This window comes from Lutjanus erythropterus, chromosome 10 (assembly GCF_056507025.1).
Source record: "Lutjanus erythropterus isolate fLutEry1 chromosome 10, fLutEry1.hap2, whole genome shotgun sequence".
Classification (NCBI taxonomy): Eukaryota; Metazoa; Chordata; class Actinopteri; order Lutjaniformes; family Lutjanidae; genus Lutjanus; species Lutjanus erythropterus.
Genome location: NC_139326.1, coordinates 12,032,767 through 12,045,559, shown reverse-complemented (window position 1 = coordinate 12,045,559; position 12,793 = coordinate 12,032,767). Strand labels below are relative to the sequence as shown.

General features: G+C 37.9%; 1 protein-coding gene across 1 annotated transcript; it reads left to right on the top strand.

Moving 5' to 3' along the window:
- Positions 1 to 5,041: 5,041 nt before the first annotated feature.
- On the top strand, positions 5,042 to 8,650 carry cxcl13 (chemokine (C-X-C motif) ligand 13). Its single transcript, XM_084728205.1, has 4 exons — positions 5,042 to 5,184; positions 5,909 to 6,029; positions 6,624 to 7,002; positions 7,172 to 8,650. The coding sequence occupies exons 1-3, from the start codon at positions 5,121 to 5,123 to the stop codon at positions 6,706 to 6,708; spliced, it is 270 nt and encodes an 89-aa protein (XP_084584331.1). The 5' UTR covers positions 5,042 to 5,120; the 3' UTR covers positions 6,709 to 7,002; positions 7,172 to 8,650.
- The last annotated feature ends 4,143 nt before the right edge of the window (positions 8,651 to 12,793 follow it).

Here is a 12,793-nt window from a genome sequence, read left to right as displayed (position 1 = left end):
TAAAAAGTTAATCAGCTTTCCTACATCAGTCCTCTGTACTACATCCAGGATAACTCAGCCATGTTTCTATGGTAGCAATCACTAATACCTGATAATGATATGGGAAAAAAAAACAAGGCTAATAATTTGTGTAACAGTGTCTGGGAGCGAGAAACGAGAGGACAAACAGTTTTTAGAGACTGCAGTAAACTGTTGGAAATACACAGCAGTGAAGACGTCGTCAGTTGTTTGCATCTGTCTTTAGCCTGACTGACCGTTCTATCGAGTCCTGCCACCTTAAGAAGCCACAGCAGCTCAGCTTTGCTACATGCCTACAGTGTTTTGTTTCATCTTTGCTGTTTTTTTCCAGTAAAATTTATTTGTAATAGTTGAATTCTTCCACAGTGTACACATTTTGCTCAAGTGAAGGAGGTTCGGTTTGTAGTTTGAAAGAAATCATAATTTACTGAGTTTGCATGGCAAGTAATTCTACTAAACGTTGTCATGATCTAGACGTCTATCTGAAATCTGATTATTAGTTAGATCTATGCAATAGCCAAAATTTGTCTTGATAACAGCCACCAATCTCAGTACTGGATGAGTTTATTTCTCCAGTCAGGTTTCCACATTTAGTTTTTCTAATCTGCTTTGTTATCAACCCGTAGGAAAAGGAAATATTTTTCACACTGTTTATAATTTTCACACTGTTCATGAGATGCGTCCCGTACTCTGCATCAATTCCAGGATAAACCATATCTAGCCTCATGCGCTTTATGCTCTCAAGCGAAGTTTCCTGTGAAGTACTGAGCTGTGTGAAGTATCGATTCTGTGGAAATGTGTATGTGCATGACCTAGAAAATCATGCGTACAGTGTCATTTTCTCCCTTTCTTTCTTGCTTTCTTTTCTTTTCATCAACTGTCAGATCACTGGGTTGTCTCAGTAAAAATGCTGATGAAGGAAATTATTTTGTAATCTACTTCCGATGGTTGTTTCAGTCAATAGTAAGCTAACTTTACAAAATATAAAATCAAAACTTAGAATTAAAAGAGTGAAAAATCAAGATCAAATCTTTTCTTGTTTGAGATCTGAATAACATCAAGTATATGATGGAAAGCTTATCAGAATCACGAATATTTTCATGTGAGGAATTTGCCTTGGTGTTTTGGTGCATCAAGTAAAAAAATATAAAGAAAGATAAAAGTACGGACTGTAAGTCAGGAATTACAGGACAGACAGGAAGTCAGTAATCCTCCTGGAGTCCAGCTGCAGGACGATGAAGTGCAGAACCATGTTTGCCTGCAGAACTGTTGGCTCTTTAGGTGAACTGCAGGGGGTCCAGGAGTGGGTTGGTGATGTACAGGGTTCAGGGTGATGAGTCTTTAGTCGTTAAGTCCCTGTTTCTTTAGGGATTGGGATTGATGAGGAGGTCTTGAAGCAGTCTGTTAAATGGCGTGTCTCCGGTGAGATGTGAGCCATCTTGAAACAGTAAAACCAGCCAGAATCATTGTTGTAACACGAAGGTTGACCCGTTTTGTCTCCGAAGGCTGAACCGATATACTGATTATTCTTAAAATCTGATTTTGACATTTAATTTCTTGGTAGGCAGAAATGGGAAATGGAAAATGCTGAATATTATCAAAGAGACAAACTATTGCAAAATTTGCAACAGAAATATTGATTCTGCTGCTACAGAATTTGGGTGAGGCACTGTGATCTGACCTTTGACATAAAGTTGAGGGAGGAGGTCAGAGCGTTGGATGTACTTGGACTTGATGATACTGACTGAGATTCAGTTCCCAAAGTTCTCCATAGTTCATGAACTATTTATCTATAAAATACATCAAGGATGATCAAAACTGTGGTTATGTAAACCTAAGTTTATCTTAAACCCTAAACAAACTGATTTTATTTAATTCATACATTGTTACTACTACAGATAGTTATTACAGTAAATAACATTTAACAAGATATATATATATATATATATACATATATATATATATATATATATATATATATATATATATATATATATATATATATATATATATATATGTATATATGTGTGTGCTCTTTTAGACTCACTAGTCTCACGAGTCCCCAAGGTGATCCCCACAGGATTCAGTGTTTACCGTACATGACTGTGCTTATCTAAACTTAGTCCTAAAAATACATATTATTTTCATAAACGAGAACTACAGTCTAATTTGGGGGGAGATCAGAATCCCCTTAATTGATAACTTACCAGAAAAGGATGTGGTTATCAGTTAGGGACCTCCGAGACAAATACAGAAGTACAACTCTGCCTGAGTTTGGTTTTCACTAGTCTCCGGTATTCTCCCTAATATTTCCTTCTCCTAATTCTGGCCTGGGTTGAACCCACACTGTTGCAATCATAGTTAGTTTGTGCTGGGCCAAATGTCCATGAATCTGTTTTGGAATTGCCGACTGTAGTTGCAGTTTTAAAAACTCTCCTGTCTTATGCTGATACTGTGTCTAGACAAAATTAAATTGGGAAAAGTTTTTCTCTCTCTTTAAAGTCCAGTCCGGTCGATTTTGGGGGATTTACCAGGATATGTCGTCAGAGTATGTCAGAAATCAGAATCTGTCAGAATATCATATTCATACGTAGGTTTTGTTGGTGTATAATGACCTGAAAATAAGAATCGTTGTGTTTTCAAGATTCAATAATTTATTACCATCTCAATAAAGAATTTATTCGAATTTGAAACAACCATACTAAGACAGAACAACAAAATAAAACAAATATACATACACATGTCTAAAAAAAAAATTACTCATCAATATAAAATGAATATACAGCATAAAATACTCTATCAGAGTACATAAAATGTACCATCTCCACAACCTTTCTATTTGTGGAAATCCACAATCATCTCCTTGGTTTTGGATATGTTTAAGGTTAAGTTGTTAAGGGCACACCACTCAACTAGTGAGGAGACTTCTGCTCTGCAGGTGGATTCATCATTACAGGAAATCAGACCCGCCACAGTGGTGTTATCAGTCAGCAGAGACAAAACACAACCCCGGGGAGCACCAAAACTAATGGGCAATGATTTTGAAAATGTACTGTTGATTTTTACAACTTGTGACCCATTGGTTAAAAAGTCAAAGATCCAGTTACACATGGACCTACTGACACCCATCATTAGGAGTTTGTCATGCAGCCTAGCCGGAATAATGCTGTTAAAAGCATAACTAAAATCAAGAAAAAGGACATGAGCATAAGTAGCATTGGCCTCAGAAGATATCAGTAAACAGCCCAGACAGTTCATCTGCACACCATTTGATAGCTGCTGCAGAAACAAGGTCAGGACCTGCTGCTTTCCTGCAGTTCTGTTGTTTAAGCTGTCTGACATCCTGCTCCACTATCAAAAATGGTGGATCCAGGAGCATGGCAGAACTGTGGTTACTAGAACCAGTCACAGCCGTAGTGTCAAATCTACAATAAAATTAATTTTATTTGCCTTCGGAGGGATGCAAACCGCAACCAGGATAACAGCGGCGAAGTCTCTCGGAAGGTAAAAGGGTCTGTATCTGATGACTAAAGTCTCCAACTCCGGTAAACAGGCCTGACATTCCTCTGTCCGTGCTGAGTCAGGACGCCAACATGCTTCCCTCTCTTCCTCGGTGGCCACTTGCGGTTATGCCGGTTAGCATAGCTGCTGTTAGCATAGCTGTTGTTTACATTATTAGTGTCTGCCACCGCATCCCTCCAGTGGTCAGGGATTGAGAAATTTAGCAACTCAGGATGGTTATCCTGAATACGCAATAGTTCATGCCTGTCATACTTGAACAGACAGTAGGAGTTCTTGACTAGACACCAAAAAAACGAGACAGATACAAGAACAGAGCAACACCGTGTCACCATAGGACTGCACCATCTTGGATAACACCTAGGTTACCTAAGAACAAGCTGTTTCTATCTACAGAGGGTGTGCATCCTCTTCAATGGAGTCCGCCATGTTCCAACAATGGCCATGTTTCTACAGTAGCCCAGAGCAGGCAAACCAAACTCTGCATGCAGATATGGCCTTTTGCATTTGGTACGAGTTTTACTGCCACCGTAGGCTGTTCTACATGCTTAGAAGGGGAGAGTGACACTAACTGAACAGTTAGAGGTAAAATGCAGCAGGTCAGTTCAGTGTGTTGGTTCCCCTTTTTCTGCCAAAACAGCCCCTGACTTGTGGAGGCATGGACTCCACTAGATCCCTGACGGTGTGCTGAGGTATCTGGCACCAAGATGTTAGTAGCAGATCATTTAAATCCTGTAAGTTGTGAGGTGGGGCCTCCATGGATTGGACTTGTTTGTCCAGCACATCCCACAGATGCTTGATTGGATTGAGATCTGGGGAATTGGAGGCCAAGTCAACACCTCAAACTTGTTGTGCTCCTCAAACCATTCCTGAACCATTTTTGCTTTGTGGCACGGTGCATTATCCTGCTGAAAGAGGCCACAGCCATCACAATTTGGCCCTTGTCAGACTCGCTCAAATCCTTACATTTGTCCATTTTTCCTGCTTCTAACACATCAACTCTGAGGACAAAATGTTCACTTGCTGTCAAATATATCCCACCCACTAACAGGTGCCATGATGAAGAGAAAATCAGTGCTATTCACTTCACCTGTCAGTCGTCATAATGTTATGCCTGATCGGTGTATTGCTTATATCAACATCTAAGTCAGAATTTAATGTTATTTCTAAAAGTTCAGACATATCAGATTTGGATAATAATATAGAAATATCTAAAAAGGAAACTAAAGTTCATCTTAGGCTAAAAAAATGTTGACTTTTATGTATGTTTCTTTTGCTTTTCGGTCAGGGCTTGACAATTATTCACTTAGTGTGTGCGGCTAAAATAGTTAGTAGATCAGAATGGATATGTAAAAATAAACATTCTTAAAGGCACCCAAATTTTCCTCATTTGGCACCCCCCCCCCCAAAAAAAAAAAAAAAAAAATCAGCACTTTTTGACTTGCCATGACAGAATAAGATTTTTTTTTTCCTTTACACACTTCTGTGTTTGCAGCTATATAAAGAGAGCCTATACTCATTCACTCTCACATCACTCTCACATCCTCTCTGGTGCTCAAAGATCAAAACAACCGCTGAAGACGATGACTAGACCACTGCTGCTCGTGGCTGCTCTCACTCTCTGCTGCTGCATCACCACCATGCATGGTGAGAGATTACTCTTTTTTTATTCAAAACAATTAATGACATTATTTGTTTTCTTAAAATCAAGTCTTTTCCCCTAATCTGTCAGATTGCTTCCTCTCAGTTTAGTACGTTTAAATTTGTGTAATTTAACAAAAAAATAACGTGTCATCTGCATATAATGACATCTTACTAATTTTCAAGCAAGACATCGTAAAGTGCATTTAGGCACTTAATATTGATCTACTTTATGTATATGGTACTCTGACACCTGATTTTTGTGTTTATTCATTTTGATATTTTGCAGTAGGCGAAATAAAAAAAAAAAATCAAAATACCATTTTATTTTTCTGTAATAATGATCTCATATGGTTTATTTTCTTTGAACTCAAATTTATTCTTCTTTTTCATGTTTATTTCTTTCATCTTGTTTTGTTTTACCTGTCTCTATACTTTTAATTATTCTGTTTTAAAGCACGTCAAACTACATGACATTTTATTGAAGTTAATATAAGATATTTAAATTAAAATGTAAAGTAAAGCATAGACAACTAAGCAAACCCTGTCCACTCAGGACGACCACGTGATGTGATTGAAAGCTCCAAGTTGTTTTTTTTGGTTAAAGTTCACTTTGAACTTGACAGGTGTTTTTCTGTAGTAATTTGCATTTCTCTTCTGTAGCTTAACCAAGTCAGACCACAACAGACTAAAATAGTTGAACTGGATTTTAAAAGGAGTGTTTTCACAGGTTCTTCCAGGCCATCACCATGTCACTGCATTCGGACGACCAGTTCTCCTGTCCCTATTCGGGTCATCAAGAAAATTGAGATGATTCCTATTTCTGGAAGCTGTCGCCGGACTGAAATCATGTGAGTGGTCGGGATTGAAGACTGTTGGACTGTTTTGTTCTGCTGCTGTCATGCTGATGTTCAGTAGTTTTGCCTTTCTAACACTTTCTAACACTCACATTCTGGTGAAAAAGGTATTCAGGTCCAAAGTAAAAATAGAAAATCTATAGCGCTGCTGTCAGGCAGAAGTCCAAAACTGTTACTTTTTAGACTATGAAAAAAAGAAAAACTGTGTTTTAAAACTAATTGAACGCGGCTTAGTCAAAGTAGCAGTTGCTCTTTTAGGATGATGCAGCTTGGAAGTGTCCCATTTAGCACACTGAGTAAAAGTGAAAGTTGTGGAACAAAAGAAAATTGCACAAAATGGAAAAACTCAAGTTATCGAGTTGTATTTCTTAATACACACATACAGTATCCACAGTAACAGAACCACTTCAGTGACTGTACTTAATGTTCCACTTTTGTTACTACTGGTTGGTATTTGACTGTCAGTGTCTCTGAATGTGAGCAGCATCTGAATACTAACTGTGAACATCTAAACTGTACTGTGACTCACCTGTGACACAGATTTCTCCAATGTTACATAAAAAATTAAATCCCTCTTTTTCTCCACAGAATCACCAGGAAGAACGGCTCTAAAGTTTGTATCAACCCAACGATGCCATGGATCAACAACCTGTTCAACAAAGTGCAAAAGTAAAGACTTGTCTTTCTATTCAACAATAATTGTATTTTTGCACAAGATATGAACATTTTATAAACCCCAAATAATTTCACTTTATTTTGCTATGCTGTATGCTAAGAAACTGATCAGTCAACATTTTTTTTTTTTTTTTTACAAAATCACTCTTTGTCTTGCTAAGTCTTATTTGTCATGGAAAAGTTTTACAAACAGTGCCAGCCACAAGTGTTATTTATTTCATTGTATCTCAAGGAGAGACTGTATCAAAAGAAGGGCTTCTTCTTGTGTTGGTCGTCAGTTTTCGTGATAATGGTAATAAAACCTTTAGTGGAATCAGATTATATATTTCACAATCAAGTTAAAACGTCATCCCTCATTACTGAACAAAACTGAACTACTGTATCTTTTATTGCTTTTTGAATGATTGTTATTCAATCAAGTTCATAATTAATTTTATTTATTTTTTTTGTATTAATTTCAGGAGAAATGGGATCTCTGACTCAACCACTGATTCTCCCACTGCTTCTACAACCGACTACTGATCACATTTGGCATAACAACGGCTTAATTTAAGTTTATTCAACTGTGAATTAACCAGAGCAGGATTAATCTGCTGTTCAGCTTTAAAAACAACTTCAGTAGACACTTTTCTTCAGTTGATCTGCCTTTGTGTTGCTATCCTTTTGGAAATTCTAATATTTACTCAATGTTACTGTCTTAGTGCCTCCTTATATACCTGAGGTACAACATTTCATTATGCATTCATTCATTCAGTTAATTTGGTAAGCAAAAAAGCATTATTGTACAGATACAACCTAGATCAAACATTTAAAATGTGTTTACGTTGGCATCTTATTGTCAAAACTCACAAATCTGTAGTGTGAAGTCAAATCTGTGATTGTTTTAATGAATGAACCAGTCACACAATGCACAAAATAAAGAAAGCTTTCCTGTAAATGTGATGGTGAAGTTGATAAATGTAACCTCTGTGCTTGTATCCACTTGTTTTCTTATCAACAATAAAAGTACAGACAAAAAGACGCTTCAAAAAATGACATGTTTATTGCCTACAGGAGGTGGGGAGAGTTGGGGCTTTGTGTGGAGAGATGATGATACAAGTGCTGTTAAGCATGTCTGGCTTCAACTGAGGTGTAACTGCTCACATGTTAAATACAGCTGTAGCCTTTGCAGAAGTCCTCCATTCACTCGTGTCAGTATCACTGCTTCAATGCAAGAAATTATCTCTGTACGTACCAGAGCCGGCCCAAAGCATCAGCCAAATAAGTAGCTTCTTAGAGCCTCCAGGAGCCACTGAGGCTCCCGAGAGTCCAACCAAATAATCTTGTTGGATGTAAACCTCCTTTATGGGGAAGCAAATGTAATTAATTCTACCATCTAATTGTCCTTATCTAGGATTTTATTATTTAGTTTTAGTTAAAGTGTACTACAAGCAACAGATTACAAACAGCAGAGTCAAAATCTCAGCAGGAGACGCTGACATACCCTGACTTTCATTTCCTTGTATGAGTCAAGCTGCAAAAACACTGGATCCTACAATCACCATAATGCATCTATATACTGTCTTTCAATAGACCTCTGCTAAACGCCTGCATGTTTCAAATCAGACACCTCCAGTTTGTGACCCAGGCTTCCTGTTAAAACTTACACATCTCAAAGAACAAGCTGTGATATCGACTGCATGATAAGGATTGTTGTTTCAAAGTAGGGCTGAACAATATATTACAATTTTTATCAAAACTGCAATATGTCCTACTGCAATTTTCAAATCACAAGAGACACAACTAAATGTGTCAAAATACCATCGTAACGTAAATACTGCTGTGCTGCAGAGCTGCCTTCACATCATATTCTACAGTCTTTAATGAAAATGAAAATAATGATGTGAAAAATTATCATTTTCTCTAATATTGCATAATCGGTAAAAATAATCACAATTAGATATTTTCAAAATCATTCAGCTCTATTTCCCTTTTCCGTTCAATCTGAGTTAATTTTGTAACACTTTCTGAAACCAGAAGCAAGTCATTATATAAAAGCATGACAATTCCCAAAATTAGCGCAGGAGGCCTTCATCCAACATTCATGTAGTCATTCTGATTTTGAAGTCAGATTGATGTGGTCCAGTTTTTTGTAGAGTTATAATAGAAACTCACAAGGTATCTTTTTGCCTTTCACTGATTTTAAATCTTTCCCTCTCTTCATTTATTTATTCACACATGCTCGGGCAGGCCCTGGAGACTTGAGATCAAAACTCAGCTTTTATAACACAAGTGAACAGGATGTCTACAAAGGGTAGATCTGTACTTTTTGTCAGAGGAAAACAAAGTCAGTACTGCCATCTACATTAGACAAACTTTCACTAGTCCTCATGGGCGAACAGCACCCTGTGTAGCTGCAGTTTTGCACCTTTTTGACATTTAATTGTCAGACACGATGCAGACATTTGGCTCCCACAATAGAAAACCTCTTTTGTCTAATTTTAGCAGCTCTCCACCACAAAGTTTTCCTTCCGACTGAACGCTCGCCGGCCACCTCCTCCTGCCTGTGGCAGGGGCTGGTTGAATTGAAAACCAATGTGGTGAAGAGCTGCTTGCCTGAAATCTGAAAACAGAAACTTAACTCTGTTGTCACATGTAACGGATTTAAGTACAGTCCTTTAAAACCCTCTTGAGAAATAATGTAGCACCGTCATTGGTGACTGCTGGTGGCTGAGGATCCTCACCCAGTTTCATTTCACTTACTTGTACACGTGAATAAAACAAATCTGCTTAAAGTTGCTGAAAGGCAGCAACTTTTAAAGACTTTTTCAAGGAATGCTCTTCAGGAATAAATTCTTTGTATCCAGAAATAACATATTTGCATTCCTTGTTCTTGTCACTCACATTCTCTGAATTATAATTGTGAAAGCAAGATAGAAACTGGAAGCTATTTTTCAAAGGTCAAACCAACTGAGAGGGTAAGACTTTTGAGTTAAGTTGCTGCCTTTCCTCTTTGTAGTCCAAATGTCATGGCACCAACTTCTTTTTATAATGGCCTCATTCCAGCATATTAACGAGTGCATTAACCTGTATTCAGTATTGTAAATTAAAACTTTACTGAAAATACTCACGATGCACCATGCATTTTTACGGTCGAATTGATTCAGTTCAAATTGTGCATAACCTAATTTTCGTCACACTTACTTGCTGTTTCTTGTGTTTTTGAATTAATCTCCCACATCATTATTTACAGGTTAATACACTGGGAAGAAAACATTATTGCAGCATCATTTAAATTCACGTTTCCTGGTTTGGATACTTGGCCCAGTTGGAGGCCGCCAGTTTCAACATGTAAAAGCAGATTAAAGACAACAAACCCTTCATCCAAATGCTAAATGCTATGCAAGATAATCATTTTCCCCAGTGAACTGCAGGATAGCTAATCTTTTCCTATTAAAGACTAATAACCTCATCATGTAGCAATCACATTGCTGTAAAATCAACCTGAATGAACTTGACAGTGGAAGAAAAACAACGAACCAGGGCCAGATATTAGACAACAGGATCTTTACATTCAGAAATCGCATGCGATGGTGGTTGTGATAATCCTGTGAAAGATACAGCAACCTCTTTGCAGAGAAAAACTGCAAAAACGACTCACCAGGGAAACCACAAACAGGTGAGAGTGTGCATTTCAGATAACTGGTGGAAATGACTGAATTGTCCTTGATGTTATGGATACAAAAAAATCTGTTTGATTAAAAAAAAACCAAAAAAACAAAAACCAGTCTGAGGTGAGCAATGATTCCTCAGTGTCAATTCCTCATGTTCTCATCCCCAAACGTTGGTTCAGGAAGGAGTGGAGGGATGAAAGCATGGATGGTTGGATGAATGGATGGATGGATGGACGGATGGCTGGATGATGGCGCTGGGTTAATCTCTGAGCGTCTTGGTCTCATGGGCAGTGCTGCTGTTGGAGAAATTGTACAAACTAGGCACGTTGTTTGTAGAAAAAGTATGTGAGGTGCGCTCTACAGAGACAAAATTAACAGGTAAAATGCTCATAGGTGATGGTAGTTAGATATCATTGTGGAAAATGTGAAAGACGTGGCTGTGGATGTTGGATGACGTGTGCGAGGAGAGACGTGTAAGGGGTCGGGACAAACATTTTGGGGAAAACTCAATGGGGAAACATCAAGTAGAAAGAGGAAGAAACCAAAATAATTTTGCTCAAGCATCACCTCAGAGCGTGAAAAGCTTTGAGTGGACGCCTCGATGTGCACTGAAGAAATAAAAGCCATCAAGACAAACTGCTTTTAAACCTAGAACATTTATCTTTTTTTCTCAAAAACTTGGTAATACTGAATTGTACAAAGTACCAATTGAAAGACTGCATGTTAGTTAGAGACAGAAAATGCCCGTAGTTCAAAAACAAAGTTGGACAAGAGACATTTTGTCTCTACAAGAGTATCAGAGACAGGTGGAGGTTGTATTCACATATGAGATCTTAGTGCACCGGGCAAAGAAAAAAAAAAAAAAAAGTACAACAAGTACATCTTTGATTTGTGAGAAAAATACGCCCCTTTATATCGGAGAATGGTACATTCCCCTCACAGATGTGAAAGACGCCCTGTCATCAAAGGCAATTTCATTTATGTACAGCTGTTGTACAAAATCAGAAAAACCCAGTGAGGTGAGTTTAGGAGTGAAGTATAGGCCTCAAAATGCTCACGAAGATCGACTTCATCGACTCCACCAAAACTGGAGGTGTATTCCGTAGCGTTAGCGTCAAATCATGTGCAAATGAAGCAAAGCCGATGCTGCCCGTCCAGGCCGGTAAAACTGATCTGACTGCGGTTTAAAGCTGAGGTTACAGGGTGCCGTGTTGTGCTGACACCGTTTATCCCAAAATTATGGCTTTTCTTTTTCAAATACCTAACAGAGCAAATGCTTTGACTAATTTAACTAATTCAATCTCAAAAGTCTGGGTTTACTCGACACTACAGCGAAATGGAAATGTGCCAGATATGTTAAACACTGTGAGTGTGCAGGCAGCTATTATAGAGTCATCAATAGGGCTGGGTATCAATACTTATTTGTGCCAATTAAAAGTCTGTTATATTGAAAAATGTCAAATACTGAAAGCTGGCATCTAATGTCTGATTAGATTCTCAGATAATATATTTCAATAATTCTTCTTTCAATCAGTAAACTAGTTGAACAGCTGAACGTGTTTAGACCAGTGGTTCCCAACCTTCTCTCCTTGAGACCCCTCATCAACCTACAGCCTCTTGTCCATGTTGTATCTCTGAACTTGGTACAGTTAGTATAAATAGCTGAGATTTTTTTTTTGTTTGCTACCCTGTTAATTATCTCATGACCTCTTGTGTTGGTCCCAATGCAAAGGTTTGGAGCCACTGTTTTAGACAACATGAAATATTGGAGAGGTCTGGCCCCTTCATACAGAACAAGGGGGGGTTGAAAATGTTGAAAAAAAAAAAAGAGTTTGTGTTGGTGCAGGTATTGATACCCAGTCCCATCCCTGCATTCATTTATTCTACTGATCCCACATTAATATTTGAGCTATTCTTAAAAGCCTCACAACAAAACCAAATGCAATGTTTTAAAACTCCAAAGTGTCTCTAAACTGAATTTATCTTAACGATTTTTGCACTTTCTGACAACTCCAAAATTAGACAAATTTGAATTTCCCCAAGTTGTTCTTTTTGAGAATGGAGCAAAAGTGCAGCAGCTGTTTTATCAAAAATGCACAAAGACACATTGGACTTCTACAACAACAACAACAACAACAACAACAACAACAACAACATATATGTATGTAAATACATACTACCTGTGCTTATAAAGGATTTTCAGAACAATAGCTTCCTGTTTGGTTTTGCTCGTACGATGCAACGCGTCGTTTCAGAGGTACTGCTGAATGCATAGCATAGCCCTGAGTTACAACTTACATAAAGGGCTATTAGTTCTAATCGTCTGACACAAATATACAAAGTTTAGAGTCCACAGGAATCTGGCATTCAGAGGCTCCAACAACCAATTTCGTAGTGAGCCTTTGGTAAATACATTCGGCTCCTGGTTAC